General features: G+C 49.3%; 1 protein-coding gene across 1 annotated transcript in view; it reads left to right on the plus strand.

Annotated features, from left to right (window-relative positions):
- DDX3X (DEAD-box helicase 3 X-linked) overlaps positions 1 to 24,036 on the plus strand; it is a 545,023-nt gene that overhangs the window by 444,126 nt on the left and 76,861 nt on the right. Inside the window, exons 14-15 of the mRNA XM_085622939.1 lie at positions 10,354 to 10,535; positions 18,483 to 18,600. Of these exons, the coding sequence (XP_085479065.1) occupies positions 10,354 to 10,535; positions 18,483 to 18,600 (300 nt within the window). The remainder of the gene's footprint in view (positions 1 to 10,353; positions 10,536 to 18,482; positions 18,601 to 24,036) is intronic.

Consider the following 24,036-nt stretch of genomic DNA (forward strand, 5'->3'; position numbering starts at 1 on the left):
AGGGCCAGCGCCCCTAGATTCCCTAGTGGTTTCCACTGCACGAAAAAACAAATTCCTAGGCGTCGGGCGAAGCACCACCACCTGACAAAGAGTCAAAGCTACTGGACGGATCAGGAAAGCGCACTGCGTCACAGGCAGCATCGCCAACACCCAAGCGCTCTTGGCCAGATATGATAGGGCACATTATGATGAATTGGAAAACATAATGCACCACCTCCCTGAAAAATATAAAACTAGGGCCAATGAATTAGTTCAAGAGGGTAAGACAATTACTAACACCTCTATACGCTGTGCCTTAGATGCAGCAGACACAGCCTCCAGGGCCATTAATACTAGCGTCCTCCGTCGCCATGCTTGGCTAAGAATATCCGGATTTAAACCAGAGGTACAAGCCTCCATCCTTAATCATCCCTTTGACCAGGAACACCTATTCGGCCCAAAGGTAGTTGAGGCCCTCGAAAAAATGAAGGACACGGATACGACTAAGTCCATGGGAGCCCTACAGTCACACCGTCCTAGGCGTTCTTTTCGCCGCTCTTCCTTTTGGAGTACATCTAGAGGCTACTCCTCAGAACGCGTCCACTTCCTACAAATCCCCCACTCAGTCCACCTTCACGAAGGGTTATCAAAGAGGCGGCTATAGGGGCAACAATAATAAAGGCAGAGGCAAAACAAATACCGCCCGCTCTGCCACACCACCTACCCAATGACTTCCCCCTCGCTCCCTCCAGACCATCCCACTCCGGTCAGGGGCAGACTTCAACATTTCCTTTGTCTGGGAGACCATCACCTCAGACAAATGGGTGACCCAAATTATTCAGTTAGGACACTGCCTGGAATTAACATCTACCCACCCCCCTTAACCCCCCCCCCCCGCAACATTCCACCCAGGCAATGCCCAATGTCAAAGTACACTTGTGCAACAAAGTCGTGTTGATCCGGACGGACAACATGACTGCCATGTACTACATTCAGAAGCAGGGAGGAACGCACTCTCCACAGTTGTCTCATCTGGCTCAGAGCATGTGGAAGTGGGCCATTCAGAGGAACATTTTCCTCATGGCGGTACACCTCCCCGGCAAGGACAACCAGATGGCGGACCTGCTCAGCAGACACAGCCACCAGATGCATGAGTGGGAGCTACACCAATCAGTGCTCCAACCTTACTTCCAACAATGGGGTAATCCAGAAATAGACCTATTTGCAACAAAAGAAAACACAAAATGCCAAAACTTTGCCGCCAGGTTCCTACACCCACAGTCGCAAGGCAATGCGATATGGATGAACTGGTCCGGCAAATTTGCGTACGCTTTTCCCCCAGCACCATTAATACCGCTGGTGGCACGCAAACTCAGGCAACATTCACTGACCCTTATCCTAGTTGCTCCAACGTGGGCACGCCAGCCGTGGTACACCACCTTTCTGGAACTTTCCGTGGTGCCTCATCAACAACTGCGGATAAAACAAGCGCTTTTAACGCAGAACCATGGCGAAATTCAACACCCAGATCCCCAACAGCTGAACCTGGCGATCTGGCTCCTGAGGTCTTAGAATTTGGCTACCTAAACTTACCACCTGACTGTATGACTCATCAAAGAAGCCAGGAGACCCACTACTAGAGCCTGCTATGCGGCCAAATGGAAAAAGTTTGTCATTTACTGCAACATCAATGACATTAACCCACTGGACGCATCTATTCAAAACATCATATGCTACCTCTTACACCTATACCGCTGCAATCTGGCATACAACTCAATACGCATCCATTTGACCGTGATAGCAGCCGACCTCCAACAGGCAGCACCTCTCCTTATTCAAGGTACCTGCCATCAAAGCTTTCTTGGAGGGACTCAAACGAGTAATTCCCCCAAGACACCCACCGGCACCAGTGTGGAACCTCAACTTGGTCCTCACCAGACTGATGGGTCCCCCCTTTCAACCTCTCCATTCATGTGAGATTCAATTCCTCACCTGGAAAGTGGCTTTCCTAGTAGCCATCACTTCCTTAAGGAGAGTTAGTGAACTCCAGGCACTAACCATTCAAGAGCCATTCATTCAGGTCCACGCAAACAGGGTTGTTCTATGCACCAACCCCAAGTTCATGCCCAAAGTCATATCACAGTTCCACATTAACCAAACTATTGAACTGCCTGTTTTCTTTCAAAATCCGCAAAATGTCGCGGAAAGAATGCTCCATACACTAGATGTAAAGCGGGCTCTCATGTACTATATTGACAGGACAAAGGATTTTAGAAAAACTAAACAACTCTTTGTTGCCTTTGCTCCACAACACAAGGGCAACGCCATTTCCAAAGCAGGAATAGCCAGATGGATCGTTAAATGCATTCAGATTTGCTATCACAAAGCTAAACGCACATTAACGGTTCCCCCACGAGCCCACTCAACACGAAAGTTAGGGGCGTCCATGGCTTTCCTAGGAAACATCCCTTTACAAGAAATATGTAGAGCAGCCACATGGTCCACTATACATACATTTACCAAACACTACTGTGTAGATGTACATTCAAAACAGCAGGCAGCTGTAGGACAGGCTGTTCTCAAAACTCTTTTCCAGACTGCTGCAGCTGGCACAGGTAGCCGCCGCTAAGGGAGGTACTGCTATATATTCTATGCACAGATATGAATTCAGCAGCCCACATGCCTCGAACTGATTATGCTACTTACCAGTATGCATCTGTTCTTGGCATGTAGGGCTGCTGACATTCATATCGCCCACCCTCCTCCCCGGCGCCTGTAGCGGCTGCAGCACTCAGATTTTCTGTAACATGGGCATCACTTACAGTATCTACTCCATCACTGCCACAATGGCGAAAAACAATCTAAGGATGGAGAGGATGCCCATGCGCACTGTAGTCCAGGGGAGGAGCCACCTATCTCGTGATACTTCGAAGACTCTTCCAGGACAACAATGTGCAATCATCCGGACCAAACACTAGGCGGCGATCTATGCACAGATCTGAATGTCAGCAGCCCTACATGCCAAGAACAGATGCATACTGGTAAGTAGCATAATCAATCCTTCCTCTCTCCTGTGGGAGGGGGGCAGTAGCCTAGTCCTGATAGGGTAGGACTCCCCATCTTCAAGATGGCGAGAGCCCGTAGATGTGCTTCACCTCGCCTCCCCCACCTGAGGGGTGGGGTTAGCAGGCTGGCCCATCCCCTGTCCTTATTTGGGGTTTCCGGACAAAGCTTCCCGCCAGAGTGGGGGGTTGCAGTGGCCTGGGGAAGATCAGAGGCGGCATGCCATTGAAGCTTCCCCTGCCCATCCTGGGGGAGGGGATTTAGCACCTCGCCCAGGATGTGCATTGTTGCAGGCCCAGGAGAGCAGGGGCTCTCGTACCCAGGGGTCCAGCAACATGTCTGCTGGGTGGCAGCCTAGGCAGCTCAGAGCAGACGTGGATTGTAGTTTAGGTTTGGCACCTCTAAGATGCCCTCAGGGGTGCATGGTACATTAAACCCATACTGATGCCAGTGCGGGATTTAATGTGCTGAGAAGTTTGATACCAAACTTCTCAGTCTTTAGTGTTGCCATTATGGTGCTGTGGAGCTCGTGTTTGACGAGCTCTCAGCACCATGTACTCTTAAATGACACCACTGCACTTACAGCGCCCAGGAATGGACCTGGGCACTGTAGGGGCACAGGACTCCTAGTCCCACACCATTGGCATAAGGCACCCAGCTAGAGGGGTGGCTGATGTATGCCATGGCAGTGTAGGTGATGGGCATGGCACACAGGGATGTGGTCATGTCGACTTTGTTTTTGTATTGCACCCCAACACTCAGCCTGCCAAGGCAGTGTGTGTGTAAGGGATCAGGGCCTCTAAGGGTGGCACAAGGAGTGCTGCAGCCCTTAGAGGCCTTCCCTGGTCACAAGGCCCTGGGTACCTAGGGTACCATTTACCAGGGGCTGACATGTGGCCAGGGTTTGCCACTTTGGGTTTGTTTTGTTTTAGGGAAGGAACATAGGCCCTGGGCACCTGATTGGCAGGAGTCCAGGGAACACTCAGTCAAAGTACATTCAGCAATACAGCAAAAAGTGGGGGCATACCATGCAAGAAAGATGGCACTTTCTCAGTCCCCTACAAGAATGCTTAGCACGTCAATGGAACGAGGCTCAAGGTCTGTTATCAGATCTAGTTTGGGCGGATGGCCGCACCCGTTGCGCTCTACAGTTGCGGAACATACAAAACCTTTCAACGGGCGGCCATTCCTCGACCCGGTTCCACAGATAGTGCTAACAGCAGACTTATCGCTCACTGGTTGGGGAGCTCATCCCCAAGCACACAGTTCAGGGCAAGTGTAGTCAACTCATCTCCAAGCACACACAGTTCAGGGCTGGTGGAGTCAACAGCAAAAGCAGCTCCACATCAATCACCTAGAGCTCCTAGCAATATTTCTAGCACTCAAAGCCGTTTAAGTTCACCTTGTAAGCAAAGCTGTCCTGATGGGTACAGACATGACAGCCATGTATTCTATACAGAAACAGGGCTGGACACCTTCTCTCTGGCTGTCACAACTTGCACAGGATGTTTGGAGGTGGGCTATACGTCACAAAATCTATCCCCTTGCAGAACACCTTCTGGGAGTAGACCATCAAATGGCAGACCTGTTCAGCAGGCAAAGATCTGTTCGCCACGCACCAAAACTCAAAATGTCCAAGCTTTGCCTCCAGGTATCCACACCCATTGTCCAAGGGCAATGCACTATGGATCAATTGGTCAGGGATATTTGCCTACGCTTCTCCGCCTCTCCCACTCATTCCATGTCTGGTTCGGAAGCTCAGGCAAACGTCCTTGATACTTACCTTAATAGCTCCCACATGGGTCCGTGAACCTTGGTTCACCACCCTGTTGGAGCTCTCGGTAGTTCCTCATGAAAAACATCTCGCATCCAATCTCATGCACAGCCGTGGAGAGATTAAACCCCCAAATCCTAGACATCTCAACCTAGCCAAACTAGGACTTCAGGTGCCAGATCGCTATCTCAATCTTCTGCCAAACTGTATGAACATTATTAAAGAGGCTAGGCGTCCTACTACAAGAGCTTGCTATGCAGCAAGGAAGCGATTTGTTTACTGTAATAACCATATCAACCCGCTTGATGCTTCAGTTCAAATCATTTGCTGTTTATTGAATTTACAATGATCAAATTTAGTGTACACATCCATAGGCTTGCATTTCGCTGCAATAGCTGCATAGCTTCAAAACAGGCATCTGTCTTTTCAGAGTGCCTGTTATAAAGGCCTTTATTGAAGTGTGAGAAAGTGGCTCTGTATATACTGTTCCCTAATAGGTACAGGGTGTACAGAGTCCACAGTCCCCCAGAGGCTGATAGAGGTCAAAGTTGGGTATGACCTTACTCTCAAAAGTGGTAGCTTGGTCGAGCACGAAGGCAGTACCAGAGGACAGTGTAAAGCATTTATTGTACACACTCAGTCAGCAAATGGTTTCACACACTCAATAACTGAACTCTAGGCCAATGGTTTATATATATATATATAAAATATATGCTTGTTTTATTTTTTAGAACCACAAAGGGGATAAAAATATACTTTCTCAGAATGAGAGGTTGAATATAAATACTTTTGTCTTGAGTAATACATTTTTGTAAACAGTCACAGTTGGTTGCAATAAACAATCCTATTTCCTAAACATAACAATGCATTGAGCTCAATGGTAAATTCAGGTCATTTGTCATAAATTACTTTTCAGATTACTTTTGGAATTCCAGGTCTGGCTCCTAGATCCAGCCCTGGGTCAGTATTCAGAATCAAGTGATGAAAGTCGACTTAATAACTAATGATTTTTAAATAATATTTAGCTATTTCAAAAGTTAGCACTTAGAAAATATTTCAAGGAAAACATTCAATGGATCTCTATGGCAAGAAATTCAAATTGCGGGTAGAGTACTTTATCGTTACTTTAGTAATCCAGCACTGGGTACCTAGACCCAGGACTGGGGTCCTTATCAAAAACAGGTAAGTAATTTCGTTTGCAGAAATGGTACGATTTTAAAAGAATATTTCAAATTTGCAAAAATAGACAGAAGAAATTTCACAGAAAAGCAGACAATGGTTTCCTATAGAAGAAAAATGAGTTTGAGGTAAGTATGGTTGTGGACACTTTTCAGAGTCCGGGCTGGGCACCAAGATCCAGCACTGGGAGCTCACCTAGGAGCAGGTGAGTAAATTCGTTTTTGTCACTTGGCTGATTTTTGGTGAATATTTGCAGTTTTGAAAAGTTCACACTTAGAAGATTTTTGAAGAAAAAGCCAGTCAATGTTACCCTATGAGGAAAATGAAGTTGGCGGTTTAAGGGTAAGTACTCGACTGGCAGAGCTGAAATTCCGGGCATAGACTCAGGGGTCCCCCAGTGTCAGGTAGGTACAGTTGGTTCACCCTCAGCGGTTTCAGGACGGCCGGGTGCAGAGAGAGTTAGGCCCAATGTTATCCTATGAGGGATAGGGGGGCCTTGGTTGGTGGCTGCTGTCTGGCAAGCCACGCGGCTGTGGGACTCCTGGTCACTTACTCGGGGCAAGTGGGGAAGTAGGTTAGTGTAGAGAGTGCACTGCCAGGGCCACTCGGGCGGCTAGGTGCAGGGTGCTTTTGAGCCCTCGGGCGCTCAATGGAAATCAATGGGAATGTTCCGGTTTGGAAAAAGGCTGCAAGCTCGGGGACAAGGATGCTTCAGGTGCCACCACCACTTCGAGAGGTAAGTTGGGTAGTTGTAGGTTAGGTGGGTACCCCGGGATTGGGCACAGGGGGCCGCAGGACGCCGGGTGCAGGGGTGCCTTTTGATGTCGGAAATCTTACCCTCTGGTTGATCGTGGTTGGGGTGGCACTCTGTTCTGAGGCTGCAGGCTTCTTCCGGAATGTCGAGGGGGGGGTCCTTGGGTGCCGGACTAGGGGTCACAGTCGCCGTGGGGTCGTCTTCAGGGTCTTTGTCCACTCCGGCACTGGCCAGGCTTGGCTGGTGCAGAGTGTGTTGGGTCTGCGGTTCCGGGCTGCCGCCAGGGGTTAAAAATAGGTTTCTTGAGTAGAGCCTCTACGCATGGGAGTCCCAGGGGCTTGGAGCCAAAAGTTAGCCAGGTCCTCCGGGGTTGGTGAGGTTGCTGGCCACGAGAGATGCGGCGCTGGTGCAGGTTCGAGAGTCGACAGGCCGGTAGGGCTGGGGCCAAAGCAGTTGGTGTCTTCTCTTTTTAGCTGCTGCAGGTCCTTGTTCTTCTTGCTCTTCTTGTAGTTTTCTATCTGGAATCTGAGGAAGGAAGGTTCAGGGTGCCCCTAAATACTAGATTTAGGGGCGTTACAGGTAGGTGAAGGCCAGGGACCAATGGGTCCTTGTCCTGGGGTGGGTACACCCCCTATCCTGCCTCTCTCCTGTGGGAGGGGGGCAGTAGCCTAATCCTGATAGGGTAGGGCCTCCCATCTTCAAGATGGCGAGAGCCCGGAGATGTGCTTCACCTCGCCTCCCCCACCTGAGGGGTGGGGTGGGCAGGCTGGCACATCCCCTGTCCTTGTATGGGGTTTCCGGCCAAGCTTCCCGCCAGAGTGGGGGGTTGCAGTGGCCTGGGGTAACTCCAAATGGCGGCATGCCTCTGAAGCTTCCCTTTGCTCGTCCTGGGGGAGGAGATTTCTCACCTCACCCAGGATGTGCATTGTTGCAGGCCCGGGAGAGCAGGAGCTCTCCCACCCAGGGGTCCAGCAACGTGTCTGCTGTGTGGCAGCCTGGGCAGCCTCAGAGCAGACGTGGATTGTAAGTTAGCTGTAAGGGGGCATCTCTAAGATGCCCTCTGGGGTGCTTAGTACCTTAAATCCCATACTGGCATCAGTGTGGGTTCAATGTGCTGAGAAGTTTGATACCAAACATCCCAGGCTTCAGTGTTGCCATTATGGTGCTGTGGAGCTCGTGTTTGACGAGCTCTCAGCACCATGTACTCTTAAATGACAGCACTGCACTTACAGCGCCCAGGAATGGACCCGGGTACTGTAGGGGCACAGGGCTCCTGCGCCTGTGCCCACACCATAGGCGTAATGCACCCAGCTAGAGGGGTGGCTGACATATGCCTTGGCAGTGTAGGTGATGGGCATGGTACACAGTGATGTGTGCCATGTCGACTCTTTGTTTTGTCCTGCACCCAGACACTCAGCCTGCAAGGGCAGTGTGTATGTGTAAGGGTACAGGGCCTCTGAGGGTGGCACAATGAGTGCTGCAGCCCTTAGAGGCCTTCCCTGGCCACAAGACCCTGGGTACCTAGGGTACCATTTACTAGGGGCTGACATGTAACTAGGGTTTGCCAATTTGGAGTGTGTGTGGTTTAAGGAAGGAACATAGGCCCTGGGCACCTGATTGATTGAGAGTACCCTGGGTTCCTGCCAAAGTACATTCAGCAATTTAGCAAAAAGTGGGGGCATACCATGCAAGAAAGATGGCACTTTCTCACATGAAGGCCTTTGTTATTAACACAGGACTTCCACCTGCTCCAGTGTGCAATCATATTCTCACCAGATTGATGGGTCCACCCTTTGAGCCATTGCATTAATGTGAATTACAATTTCTCACTTGGAAAGTGGCTTTCCTCATTGCTATTAAATCACTTAGAGTGGGTGAGCTTCAGGCACTAACCATAGAACTGTTTTACAAATACACCACAACAAAGTGGTTGTTTATACTAACCCTAAATTCTTACTCAAAGTAGTATCTGCCTTCCACATTAGCCAATCTGAGTTGCCTGTGTTCTTTCCTCAACCAGATTCAGTGGCAGAACGAGCCTTGCACACATTAGATGTGAAAAGAGCATTACTCTATTACATAGAAAGGCCAAAACCTTTTTGTAAGACTGTTCCTTTTGTTCCCCCACAAAGGCAATCCCATTTCAAAATCTGGTATTGTGAGGTCGATAGTCAAATGTATTCAGACAACCTATGCAAAAGCAAAAATAACTAAATTCCCCCCTAGAGTGCATTCCACTCGCAAACTGGGTGCTTCTATGGTGTTCTTAGGAAACCTCCCCATAGCTGACATCTGCAAAGCTGCAACATAGTTTACACCTCACACATTCACAAAACATTGTGTAGATGTATTAGCAAGAAAACAAGCTAATGTAGTTCAGGCAGTTCTATGTTCACTATTTCAAACCACAGCTTAGCCACTGCTTTTGGAGGATTATTGCTGTATAGTCTATGCAAAGCATCTGCTCTACAGCTCACATGCCTCGAACAGAAAATGATACATCTGTTCTTGGCATGTAGAGCTGTAGATTCACATGTACCTATACATGTTGCAGTAATATCTTAAATGCATACATATCTCTATTCTACTCTTACTAACTCCATTCTCACCCTTTACGGGAAAACAATTTAACAATGGAGTTGATTCCTTGGTGCCCTATTACTGGAAGGAGTTTGCCTACCTTGTGACTGGAAAAGGCTTCTTAGAAGAAAAAGAAAGTGCAGACATCGGCAGTCTTATGCTAAGCATGTGAATCTACAGCTCTACATGCCAAGAAGAGATGCATACTGGGTAAGTAGCATTTTTCATATGAAAGATACCAATACTTTATTACCACAGTTATAGGTAAGTAACTTTTTTCTCATCGGCCAGCTAAAGCAAGCGTTGTAGTGGAGAATGCTTTCGAAGAGCCTTGTTTTTCAGTCTGCTCTGCATCTGATGAAACAACTGCAGATACGATGATTGATAGAAGTGTCGGTTGATTTTCCTACAGAAGAGTTGATAGCAGGATGATTGAATCTGCATATCCAGTCCGTTTGATCGTGCCTGCAAGCTTTTTCTCCCATATCTAATTAACACTAGTCCACATTTACACAGGTAACACATTGTTGATGCATTAGTGTTAAGCTGGGTCCACAGAGAATTGTATTTGAGACTTGGCTACTAGTGTACACTCAAGTTGCACCCCAATTGGTAAATCCCAGGGCTCAGATTTTTAACAAAAAAAGTTCTGGTCCCTAACTGGATTCTACTTGTAGAGTCTACTGGGGGGGGGGGGGGGGGGGGGAATAAAGACCAGCCAAAAGTAAGGAACATGCAAGGACTTCTATCTTAACACCCTGCCAAAAATACTGCTTGTTGCTAAAAAAAAAAAAAAGCAGAAGGGTTTTAACACCCCCCCCTCCTTACATCCACACTGCTTTCACTACATATTTTTCACTACTTCATAGCAAAAAAAACTTTGAAACCAGTGCAGGTGTTACTACACTGTGAGCAACTGCACATTTTTAGTGATCGTGCTGCACTGAGTGAGTTAATGTTAACTGTACGTTTTCTGACATTTTCAAAACAAGGTGTGTATCTGACCATATATATTTTGTTTTAGGTAAAGATTCGCTGACCTTGGTGTTTGTAGAAACAAAAAAGGGAGCGGATTCGCTAGAGGACTTTCTGTACCGTGAAGGGTATGCTTGCACAAGCATTCATGGGGATCGCTCTCAACGAGACCGAGAAGAAGCTCTACATCAGTTCCGCTCTGGGAAATGTCCAATTCTGGTTGCCACTGCAGTAAGTATTTTTTTTTCTCCAAACATATTTTTATTGGTTTTGTGTGCAAGGTACAAATTACACCATTGCTGTCAAGTCACCCCTCGCAGGGCGGCATTGGGGTAAATGAGTGCAAGGTTAACAATACATAACATACTGTATCAGTCCAACTCCGAGATCTTTTAGGTTGCTAACAAGGTTACAGCTTCATATATGAATGGAGTATGGGTGAAAGCTCTAACAAAAGTCAAGGATGGCCAACAGGTCAGCGCGCGTCCCATCTTTTGCGATGGGGAGCACACGCACCCCCTCCTACCGAGGGAGACACCAGAACAGCTTGCATCTATAGACAAACTGTCCCCAACCGGGGGATAGTGAACCCAAACAAAATATATACTTATAGTTGGAAGAGATGAGCTCTAACGGACGAAGGGCATACTGCAGATGGAAGTCCTCGTGAAAGGAAGGCAACCAGCGGGCCCCATTTGAATTCAGTTTTTAAAATCATCCCTAAAGACTTCCGTAATTCGTTCCAGACTGAGCAGTTTCGACAATCTAGAGTGCTATAGGGAGATCCCCGGTGCCTCCCTTCGTTTCCAGGCGGGTGCCAGGGTAATTTTCGCTGCGCCTATACAGAGCCACATGATCTTTTTGTCTGCCCGCGTCTGGCGTTCGAGCGCAGGATCACGAAGTCCCAGAAGGACCCCTGCCATAGTGGTAGGGACAGGATACCCCAATATGTCCTTAATATGCGCCAATATTTCCTCCCAAACGGGCCGGATAGTCTGGCCATCCCACCAAATGTGTTGGAAGTCTCCCAGTAGCCCACACCAGCATCTGTCAGAAGTGTTGGGGAATATTTGCTTAAGTCTAGAGGGGTGAAGGTACTAGGCCATCATAGTCTTGAGGTGGGCCTCCCGTAGTTCGGAGGAGTGGTTGAATCGTGGGATATCCATCCAGAGGTGACCCCATTCAACATCAGAAATAGCACGATGGAGAATATCTTCCCACATGGACATGTATCAAGGTCTTGGGGAGAGTGTAGTAGCGAAGACATTTGTATATAAAGGAAATAGCCCCTTTCATAGCTATGGCCTTAGTGAGGAAGGATTCAAACTTCGTGAGAGGGCGGGTAGCCGCTGCACGATTCTGCCAAGTAAGGGCCCAGTGCATTCATTGGGTGTAATGGTATCGCTCCGCCTCCTCCAGGCCATAATCTTGCTGGCAATTGCTGAAGGTGAGGGGGTCGCAGTTATGAAAAAGGTGAGTCAGAGCAAGGCAGCCTCCCTGTCTCCAAGCATCAAAGGGACCCTCGTGAATGCCCGGTGGAAACTCCGGGTTAAAGTGGAGCGGTGTAAATGGTGAGGGGAAGGAGGTCCAGCGGTCATCTCCCGCTACCGTGTCCCATACTTTCAGTGTGGTGCGTGTAGGTGTAGCAATGTAAGTGTTTATGGGTCTATCCTTTTTAGGGCACCAGACCAAGTCCCAAATAGTTCTTCCAGTCACACTGCGATACATGTGCGGCCAATGTTTATCGGATTCCCCTTTTGACCACTCAACCAGAACCCTGCAACTGAGCTGCTTTGTAATATAACTGGATGTCTGGTAGTCCCCCGTCCCCCCCCCCCCCCCCCCCCCGCGGGGCCGACGCAGAAGGGAAAACTGACAACCCCCCCTCCCCCGCCAGATAAAATGAAGGATCATAGTCTTAACCCGGCAGAAGAAGTCTCTCTCCAATGCTATGGGCAAGGCCTGGAAGAGGTAAAGAAGCTTAGGAAGGAGTCATTTTTACTGCATGTATCCTTCCAAAACAAGAGAAGGGGTTTCCATTTTGTGAGTTCAGCTTGGATGCGAGTGAGAATGGGAGGAAAATTGGCCGCATAAAGCCTTTCTATCCTCTGAATCAGACAGACCCCCAGATATTGGATGGAGGAGGAAGCCCATGCGAGGGGGGTAAGGGATTGGAGCCTGTGTACCTCCTGCAGCGGCAATGTGAGTTTGAGGATACAAGATTTACTAAAATTAATTTTAAAGCCTGCAACTACTTCATAGCGTTCCAGTTCTGTCTGTAGGGCTGGAAGAGATTGGCCGGTTCAGAAAGCGACAAGAGGACATCTGCGAAGAGGGAAATTTTATGGGGTTCCCCAGTGAATGGTATGCCTCGAATACTGGAATTATCTGATTGCCATTGCTAGGGGTTCAATGCTGAGTGAAAAGTAGGAGCGCGAAAGGGACAGCCCTGTCTGGTGCCTTTAGAATTGAAGAAGGTAGTTGAGCGCACCCCATTGACTACTACCCTAGAGCGAGGTTGCCGATAGTTAGCACTGAGCATGGTTAGAAATTTGGATGAAAAGCCGAATGACTGAAGTGTGTGGAATATAAATGCCCAGTTAACCCGATCAAAGGCTTTCTCGGAGTCAAGACCTACCAACACAGCAGGTATCTGACGTCTGTTGGCCTTCTCAATGAGATGAATAATTCTACGGGTGTTATCATGAGTTTGCCGCCCTTTAATGAAGCCCGACTGACCGAGGTGTATGAGGTAATTCAGTCGCTTAGCGATGGAGTACAATTTCGCATCCAAATTTAAAAGCGCAATAGGGCGATAAGATGCAGTGTTGGGGATCTTTCCCGGGTTTCGGAATCACTGAGATCGCGTCTCAGTCATGGAGGTAGGGGAGTCACCTTCCTCGGCCATCTGGTTGTAGAGCTGCGTAAGGTAAGGGCAGATGTCGGAAGCAAAGGTTTAGTAAAAAAGAGCGGCATAGCCATCCGCACCCGGGGCTTTATGGGGCTTAAGGGCTTTAATTGCAAGAGCGACTTTGTCGTGTAAGATGGGAGCGGAGAGTCGTTCGTTCCATTCATTAGATACCTGAGGCAGGGGCAGTGCTCGGAGGTAGTCCTGTTGGGCGTCTTCATCCAGGTCGTCCCCAGAGTAAAGGGTGTCATAAAATGTCTTTAAGAGATCGGCTTTGTCCTTGTCCCTATAAGTAACTTCCCCATTAGGACCTATAATGCCCCCTATGTATTCCCTCTCTCGTTTCTCTTAGCTGCCTGGCGAGGTGTTTGCCAATTTTATTGCCTTGCGAGTAAGCTAAGTGGCGGAGTTTAGGAAGGGTGAACTCGGCTCTGTTATTATAAATGGCACGTAGCTTGCCGCGAAGCGCTATCAGGTTGCGAAGGGTTTGCCGAGTGGGATTCAATTTGTGGGCATTTTCAACCGAAGTCAGCTCCTGCTCTAGTTGCTCCCGGTCTCTAGCTCGTTGCGCATTTAGCGCGGAGTTGAGGGCAATGCACCTCCCCCGGAAGACTGCTTTAAATGCGTCCCAGGTGGTAAACCCAGACGTATCCTCTGGTTTGTTAACTACAAAAAATTCCGTAATGGTGTCTCTGAGCGAGGCACAAGAAGCCTTGTCTCGCGTCAGCGAGGCCGGGAAGTACCACCTGGGCTCTACTGGAGCATCTCCATACCAAGACATGCAAATAAGATCTGACACTGATAGAGGGAATATTTTTGCTTCCTTTAGAGAACCCAACAGAGACTGGCTAATAGATATAGTCCAGCCTAGAGTATGTACGATGAACATAAGAATAAAAGGTAAAATCTCAGGTGTGTGGGTAAAGAGTACACCAGGAGTCTAGCAAGCCCAGGTTCTGGATGCGTTGTTGAAAATCCAAGGAAAAGGAGCCCATTTCTGAGTGTTGTGTGCTGTCCAGGTCCCTGTGCCAGGTCAGATTAAAGTCACCCATGAGGACTGCCTGTCCCTCTACAAAATCCAGCAATTTCCCCAGTAGAGTATGTAAGAACTGTGTCTGCCCAGAATTAGGAGCATATAAAGCTACAAAGGTGCCAGTTTTCCCTCTCAAACTACCCTTTACCATGAGCCAGCGGCCCTCTTTGTCGCTAAGGACACCCCTGTGTTGGAATTTTGTGGTAGAGCAGAAAGAGAAGAGCCACTCCTCGGTGCTTCGTAAGGGCAGAAGATCTATAGATTAAGGGGTATTGTTTATGCTTGAGCCATGTGTCTTCAGCCCTGGCTAAGTGTGTTTCCTGGAGCGCCACTACATCCAGATGGTGGTCAATAATGTATTTCCATACCCTTTGTCGCTTTTGAGGGGAATTAAGGCCCTTGACATTCCAAGTTCCGATGGTTAGTGTCATAGTAGCAATGTGTGACGTGATCCCTCTTTGGGAGCCCCCTTGTTCTGGGTGCGTACTGGCCTGGGTGGCCCCTCCACTTCATCCGCAGTTGCAGAAACTACAGAAAGCTCACTCGAGCTACATGCTAAGAAGCCGCCACCATGTGTTCTCTTCCCCCCCCCCCCCCCCCCCCAAACCCCAATAAACAGACAACCAAAACTCGTTAACAGAGCTCTGCTGGGAGCGTGAAGCCCCCACGGATACTAAGGGGGACATCGGGTCCGAGGTCCACGCCCAACCCGGCAACAAACTAGAGAGGCTAAAGCGTGACCTTTTCTAGGTGCAATTAAATCAGAAGCACTAACACAGGACCCTCCCAAACTAGAGGCCACTTACAGGTCGCCTGCACAAGGGGAGAAAGCAGATTGAAGCACAATGTAAACCCCGGCAGTACATAACCATTGCATACAGAGAGTCTGCGTATATAGATGGTGCCAGCTTACTACAAGGAGCCAGTGAACAAAACCAGATAAAGGCTCCATTCTTACTGTTGGAGAGAAGGCAGTTTGCAGCATTCTGAGCCCCCCCCGCGCCTCCTGGGCCCCAGGCGCCATGGTCCAGGCAGATCTTGTTGACTAACAACTCGGTCAGATGTCTGAAAGCAACAGTGAACCCGGCGCTCAGCTCCAGCCGTCCGGGAGACCCCGCAGGTGAAGGTAGACGATCCATTGTCCCCACAGCGGACCCCAGCTGGTCAGCGGCGGTCCCTGCGAGAACCCACCGACCACCCAGAGGCCGCCGCAGTGCCTCAATTGGTCACCAGCAGTGTCATGCGCCGGGTTCGAGTAGTCTGTCGTGATGCCCAGGAGCTCCAGACCCTCCTTCAGGTTGATAATATGCTGGTGTTTGTTCTGATCAAAGCGGAGTCCGAATGGATATGTCCATCTATATCGATTGTTGTCCTCTTGCAGTCTGGAAGTAATGTCTCAAAACTGCTGCCTCCGTGCCAGAGTGGGCGGCGCCAGGTCTTGATAGACAGAGCACGAGTGATTTTGGAAGGAGATGAAAGTCTTTGTCCTGGCCGCCTGCAAAACCGCGTCCTTTACCTTGAAGGAATGCAACTTCGCCAGAATATCGCGCAGCTTCCTCTTCTCCCCAGGTTGTAGGCTGCCCACGCGGTGCACCCTGTCCAGCTTAATTTTAAGTGTTTGGGGAGCCAGCACCTCTGCAAACAATCCCTCCACGGAGGCCTCCAGATCAGGCCCCTCCGCGCCCTCCTTCAGGTCTCTTAATACGTATGTTCTCCCTCCGTGACCGATTTTCGAGGTCCTCTGCCTTGAGTAGAGACTGGCAGAGCTGATTCTGGAGAAGGCGGATATCTTCTCGCAGTTCCGTAGATAGCCGCTCATGTTCCTGGGAATGTCTCCAAGTCCAGGACTCTGGTGCCCACCGAATCGACATCCTGTTGGAGGGAGGTCAAGCGTTCAGTGAGGTCCGTCCGCAAGCGGTCAGAAGATTTAATGGCCTGACTTGGGTCATTGCGGAGTTCCACTTTAAAATCCTGAAACATAGCCTCCAAATCTGTCTTCGTAATCGCCATGTCTGTGGCCCCCGCGTCACCCACCCCACCGGGTGCTTGTCTGGGGGAACGAAGAAGTCGGAGACCCTACCCGTCTGTTTGCTTGATGTCTTCTTTGGCGGCATTTGGCAAGGACAAAGGCTGGCCCCTGCACAGCTAGCAAAGGCAGCGATGTAGTCAGAGCCCCAAGTTGAAGGCAGCCGCTTGTGGTGATGAAAGCGGGCAGAGGCTGCCGGATCCCAGGCACCACAAGAGATGGATGAATTCTTAGCTAGGGGCGCACTGTTGGAGACACCTCACACCCAGCTGTTTGCAGCAGCGCCACGCGAGGGTGGAATCCGGGGATCAATAGTAATAAGAAGCAGAAGAGACTGCCGTCTGGCTGACCAAAGTGGGGGGGGGGGGGGGGGGGGAGGTAGGGCACACAGTGGCATCGGCGCAAGCCGTGTTCTGGTGTTTCAGCAATGGTGACCTTAAGGAGCGTAGTGAGCAAAAGTTAGGGTGTCCACAGGGCGCGATCGCCACTGCTCGTCGGGCGCCGCCCCCGCCGGTCGGGTCAGAGGAAATCCAACACCGGACCCCAATGCCGCAGTTCCAATCTGTGCTGGCAGCAGCCCCGGGGCGGCGACTGGGGGAGTAGGAGAGATGGAGGGACCAGGGGCAACCCGCTGAGCGCCAAGACAAGTGGAAGCAACCTACAGTGAGTCGGGTAGCAGAGCGAGCACTCCTCACATGTCGCCGACAGGCGCCATCTTAGGGTCAGGCAGGCTCCAGAGTGAATACCTCAATGCGGGATGCCTCCAGATCAGCTCCGTTAACATGGCCCCCGCAGCCGGCACAAACCAACAGTCTCCACAGAGGGCCACATCCCAGGCCTCAGACGTACATCCGAGAGGGGGCCGCGGACAGCTTCAGTCACAGAGGCGCCGACCGCCATTTTGAGCAGCGCAGCGTTGCCTCTCCCATCGGAAAGTCAAGCCGCACCCGCAGCACCAACTGTGTTCAGGGCTGCCCCGCAGATTCCTCACATCCTCCGCCGCATGAAAAGAACCATGGATCCCACTGAGGAAGCAATACAGCCACCCAGATCAGGGCCGGAGCAGCGCGTGGACTGGGAGCCGGGACGGTCTACGTCCGCTCAACCATCTTGCCCGGCCACACCCCAGTATTTTATTTTTAAAGCTCTGTTAACTTTTGAGAGTAAGTGCCCGCTTTCTGCATGGTGTTGCCTCCACTTTTTGCTGATGTGATTTGTGTTCCCTGGGCTCCTGCCAATAAGGTACCCAGGGCTTATGTTCTTTCCCTAAAATTGCATTGAAGACCAAACCAATTGGCACTCTGGCCAAAGGTCAGTCCCTGGTAAATGGTACCACAGGTACCCAGGGCACTGTGACCAGGAAAGGCCTCCTTCAGGGAAAGAACATAGGCCCTGGGTGCCCGATTGGCAGGAGCCCAGGGTACACTTAAGTCTCAACAGTATAGAAAAAATGGGGACAACTGTTGAAAAAGAGGGCACTTTCTTACACCATCAATTCTTTTCTCTCAAGGAATCATGTAACAGTTTATGAAAGGACTATTTAGGGTATTTCCTTCTGTAGAGTGCTCTCATCTTCTGTAGAATGCTCTCCAGTGTCATGGGAACTTAACTCGTCTCACCTGATGCTGCCTCTCCACGAACCGATCTGCAAAGCACACCTACAGTTTCTCTCTTGGAAGACCTGCTTCTCCTAGCACTTGATCAACTAGGAGAGTGGGGGCAAATGCAGGCATTCACTGTCTAAGTACCTATTATGCTTTTCACAGGGGACAAATAAATCTTACAAACCAGCCTAAATGGTATGCTTACGTCCCTACTGACTTTCATCCGAATGAACTTGCCCTACTACTCATTCTTCCTGAATCCAGCACCAGCCACAAAAAAAATCCTTGATCTGTTTAGACGTGAACAGACACATTAGGTTCAATATAGACAAGACAAAAACTCAGTTCAGGAGACCAAGACATGTTAGTGGCAAGGTTTGAAAGATTGGGTGCGAGGGCGGTTGTACCCTGATGAGAAATGTATAACATTTCAGGAGGCGTTGGGGTTTAATATAGGCCACATAGTCGCAAGTAACTTGAGTTCTTTTAATGAAGGGAACGATTTATCTGGTATTATCACATAGGGCGGGGGGGATTATTCAGTATTTTGTCCGTTTAAACATTTTCTCCCTTTTAGATTTGTTAACTCTTAATTTTATTCTTTTAGGTTGCTGCTCGGGGACTGGATATTTCAAATGTGAAACATGTAATTAACTTCGATTTGCCAAGTGATATTGAAGAATATGTGCATCGAATTGGTCGTACAGGCCGTGTAGGAAACCTTGGTAAGGAATTTTAATGCATTCGCTTTAAAGTGAAATGGGTAGAATTTCTCTAATTTACTTGATAAGACTTGGAGTTTAAAGTTAGTGGGTGCATAGGAATGGTCCTGGGTACTGTAGGGGCACAGGGCTCATATTCCTGTGCCCACACCACTGGCATAGGGCGCCCAGCTAGAGGGTGTGTGTGATGTATGCCCGGGCAGTGTAGGTTGTGGCCATGGCAAGGAATGTGTGCCATGTCATGTGTGCCATGTCTACTGTTTGTCCTGTACCCAGACACTCAGCCTGCAAGGGCAGTGTGTTTGTGTTAGGGTACAGCGTTACAACAAACAAATGATGGACGGAATGCTGAGAATGCAGACATTCTCCCCCAGTCAAGAGATCTGGGTTAAATCCATCGTTCTTTTGCCCACTACGCCACCCCAGTTTAGACATGGCCATATGCAAATCAGTCTTGATCCTGTGCCTCATGGGAACAGTCCAGCCCGAACTGCCAAGCCATGTCTTCCCTGGACCGGAATCAAGCATCCTAGGACCGGTTTCTGGCTATCAGCCGTCATCAGCCAGGATAGCTTGACTCCAGTGGCGTAGTGAGCACGGGTCCCAGGTCTGGGAATACCCATCCCAGTTAGGGGGAAAAGCGTTACAACAAACAAATGATGGACGGAATGCTGACAATGCAGACATTCTCCCCCAGTCTAAACTGGGGTGGTGTAGTGGGCAAAAGAACGATGGATTTAACCCAGATCTCTTGACTGGGGGAGAATGTATGCATTGTCAGCATTCCGTCCATCATTTGTTTGTTGTAACGCTTTTCGCCCTAAGTGGGATGGGCATTCCCAGACGTGGGACCCGTGCTCACTACGCCACTGGAGTCAAGCTATCCTGGCTGATGACGGCTGATAGCCAGAAACCGGTCCTAGGATGCTTGTTTCCAGTCCAGGGAGGACCTGGCTTGGCAGTTCGGGCTGGACTGTTCCCATGAGGCACAGGATCAAGACTGATTTGCATATGGCCATGTCTGAACTGGGGTGGTGTAGTGGGCAAAAGAACGATGGATTTAACCCAGATCTCTTGACTGGGGGAGAATGTATGCATTGTCAGCATTCCGTCCATCATTTGTTTGTTGTAACGCTTTTCGCCCTAAGTGGGATGGGTATTCCCAGACGTGGGACCCGTGCTCACTACGCCACTGGAGTCCAGCTATCCTGGCTGATGACGGCTGATAGCCAGAAACCGGTCCTAGGATGCTTGATTCCGGTCCAGGGAAGACATGGCTTGGCAGTTCGGGCTGGACTGTTCCCATGAGGCACAGGATCAAGACTGATTTGCATATGGCCATGTCTGAACTGGGGTGGTGTAGTGGGCAAAAGAACGATGGATTTAACCCAGATCTCTTGACTGGGGGAGAATGTATGCATTGTCAGCATTCCGTCCATCATTTGTTTGTTGTAACGCTGTGTTAGGTTACAGGGCATCTAAGGGTGGCACAATAAGTGCTGCAGCCCTTAGAGGCCTTCCCTGGTCACAAGGCCCTGGGTACCTAGGGTACCATTTACCAGGGGCTGACATGTGACCAGGGTTTGCCAATTTGTGTTTTGTGTTTTAGGGAAGGAACATAGGCCCTGGGCACCTGATTGGCAGGAGTCCAGGGCACACTTAGTCAAAGTACATTCAGCAAAAAGTGGGGGCATACCATGGAAGAAAGATGGCACTTTCTCACAGAAGCTTCAAAGGGATGCCGCCTCTGAGCTTCCCCAGGCCACTTGCTGCCCCCACTCTGACAGGAAGCCTGGCCGGAAACCCCAAATAAGGACAGGTGATGTGCCAGCCTGCCAAACCCACCCCTCGGGTGGGGGAGGCGAGGTGAAGCACATCTCCGGGTGCTCGCCATCTTGAAGATGGGAGGCCCTGCCTAATCCGGACTACGCTACTGCCCCCCTCCCACAGGAGAGTGGCAGAATAGGGGTGTACCCACTCCAGGACAGGGACCCATTGGTCCCTGCCCTTTACCTACCTGTAACTCCCCTAAATCTAGTATTTAGGGGCACCATGAACTTTCCTTCCTTAGATTCCAGATTCCGAAAAACAAAGAGCAAGAAGAAAGACCTGCCGTGCAGCTGCTAAGAGGGTAACAACTGTACCTACCTGACCTTGGGAGACCCAGGAGTCTGTGCCCAGAACCTTAACTCTGCCAGTCGAGTACTTACCCAAAAGCCGATAACCCAATTTTCCTCCATAGGGTAACATTGACTGGTTTCTTCTGAAATTTCTTCTAAGTGTGGAGTTTCTAAAACTGAAAATATTCACCAAAAATCACCCGTGTAACAAATACCCACCTGCTTTTAGGAGAGATCCCAATGCTGGATCTTGGGTGCCCAGCACTGACCCTGAAAAATATTCACAAACGTACTTACCAGTAACCCAATTTTCTTCCATAGGAAATCATTGACTGTTTTTCTGTGAAAATTCTTCTAAGTGTCGATTTTTGCAAACTTCAAATATTCTTTAAAAATCGTGCTAACTTTGAAAACGTAATTACTTACCTGTTTTAGATAGAGGTCCCAGTACTGAGTCTAGGAGCCCAGTACTGGATTACAAAAGTAACGAGAACCTGTTTTACCTGGAACTTGAATTTTCTCCCATAGGGAATCATTGACTGTTTTCTATGAAATTTCTTCTGTCAACTTTTAAAATGGCAAAATGTTGCCTAAAAATCACAACAGTAACTAAGTCGACTTTTATCACTTGTTTCTAAGAACTGTCCCAGGACTGAATCTAGGATCCAGTCCTGGAGTTACAAAAGTAATCCTGAAAGTAATCTATTGCAAATAACTTAAAACTTCCATTGAGCTCAATGCATTATTCTGTTTGAAATTGTTGCCTATTGCAACAACCTGTAACTATCTACAAAAGTCAATTGCCAAAGTATTTAAAGCATCTCATTCTGAGAAAGTATATGTTCGAGGCATATGAGCTGCAGATCACACACTTGGGATAAGATCGCCATCTGGTGTTGGGCTCGGATGATTGCAGGTTGTCTTCGGAAGAAGCCTTTTGGTCACGAGATAGGTGACTCCTCTGGACAACAGTGCGCATGGGCATCCACTCCATCCTTAGATTGTTTTTTTCCGCCCTTTGGTGGAAGACAAATTCCAATTTCCATCGACGTCTATCATTTATCGGTCCGGTTCCGGAAACGGCTCATGGAAAGGACGCCTTTCAAAAAATGCCCCCAATGTGGAGCAAAGTTCCCGCATAGCGACCACCACGAGGTTTGCAACCTCTGTCTCTCCGCCGGAACACGACGAGTCCAGCTGTCCAGCCTGCGCCGCATTCCGCTCCAAGACAACGATCCGGGATCGAAGAGCTCGACGCCACATCATGGCCCAACCAGCTCCGGAACCTGAGGACATCTTTGATCAGGGCCCCGATGTCCCAGAAGAAGATGATTCCGAAGAATTACAGATAATATCCGAAGCAGACGACTCAGACGACCCAATAACACCTGGGCAGCGTGTGAGTACCTTGGCCCCTACCCCCACCCCTCCCAAAAAGGCTCTGGTCAAGACTCCGCCAGTTGGGTCCAGTCGAGATCGAAAGCAATCTTCAGAAGCCCCGCCTCCCAGCTCGGCTCCGAAGAAATACAGGCCTTCCAGTGATTCCGGCCCCAGCAAACCTCCTATCACTGTACCCATAGCACCTTCGGCACCGAAGACCCAAGACCTCTCGGCACCGTAGCAGCCTCTGTTGCCCAAACCAACGAGGCCTCTTGACAGCCCGGCACCCAAGCTTAAAGACCACGGTCGGCACCGAAACCGTCTTCGGCACCGAAACCGTCTTCGGCACCGAAACCGTCTTCGGCACCGAAACCGTCTTCGGCGCCGAGACAAACATCTAAAGAACGTTCTCCAAAAGACTCCACCGATCGGTCAAAACATAGATCGGAGCCCAAAAAGTCGACGCAGAAGCCAATTACGGAGGATCATGAACTTTTTCACCCTGATCCAAACCAAAAGAGAATTTACATCAATCCAAAAACTGGACATGTCACGGCTGTGCCATATAAAAAAAGGAAGCTGGATCCAACGCCATCTCCAGTTCCTGTTCAGAAAAAGGACTCATCTACTTCACCCATTTGTCCTTCCTCTCCTGTACCACCTCCTACCCCACCCCCCCTCTCTCCACTTCCTTTACCACTACCATCCCCTTCTCATACACCACCTCCACAGGATGATGCCGATCTCTTAGGGGAGGGGTGATCCAGGTCTTTATGATCCCAATGACCCATTTACAAATCCTGACACCGTACCCTTAGATGACTGGGGCAGACACACTACCTGATGTTCCAGACCCAACTGCATACCCTTCCAAACCCTCTCCTCCAGACGACCACCTAGGGCTTGGTCAACTCCTTAACAGGGCGGCTCTTTACCATGGCGTCACCATGTATTTAGATGCCCCTGAAGATGATTTTTTGCTGGACACATTTGAACAATCGCAAAAATCTGTGCACATCTTACCTATGATCAAAGGTGTCATAAAACATGCCCCAGAAATCTTTAAAGATCCTGTACGGGCTAGGGTAATACCCCCGTATTGAGAAAAAGTATAGGCCTGCCCCAGGGGACCCTGCTTACAATAGGACAGCTCCCTCTAGACTCCTTTGTAGTTTCTAACGCCCGAAAGCGGGCTAACTCTCAAACCACTGGAGAGGCTCCACCACCGGACAAAGAGTCTAAGCTGTTAGAGGCCTCAGGGAAAAGGGTCGCAGCACAGGCAGCTAACCATTGGCATATCGCCAACACACAAGCCCGGTTGGCACGTTATGACGGCCCATTATGATCAATTAGAGGAATTATTACAACGTTTACCTGACCAATATAAAACCCAGGCCAATGACCTCATCCAGGAGATGGTAAGCTTATTTCTAATGCCTCTATCAAATGCGAACTAGATGATGCCGACACTGCCTCTAGAACATAAACACTAGCGTTCTTCTTAGACGCCATGCATGGCTCCGTATCTCAGGCTTTAAGCCAGAAGTACAGACCACCATCTTAAACCAACCGTTCAACCAAGAACAGTTGTTTGGGCCTGCAGTAGATACTGCTTTGGAAAAGATGAAGAAAGATAATGAAACTGCCAAATCAATGGGAGCATTACAGTCTCCACAACCTCTGGGTTCCTTTCGTCGCTCCTTTTATAGAGGAGCTGCCAAAAATTCAGGAACAGACTCATCTACATTTAAAACCTCAACCCAAACATCCTCTAATAGAGGGTATTTCAGAGGAGGATACCGGGGAAACGTCAAAGGAAGAGGTCGAGGTAGTACAACCACTCGTACCTCCCCTACCAATAAACAATGACTTTCCACTCCCCCCAGGCCATTCCACTCCAGTCGGGGGAAGACTAAAACTGTTCCTACCTGTCTGGAAT

Source organism: Triturus cristatus, chromosome 8 (assembly GCF_964204655.1).
Source record: "Triturus cristatus chromosome 8, aTriCri1.1, whole genome shotgun sequence".
NCBI classification, from domain to species: domain Eukaryota; kingdom Metazoa; phylum Chordata; class Amphibia; order Caudata; family Salamandridae; genus Triturus; species Triturus cristatus.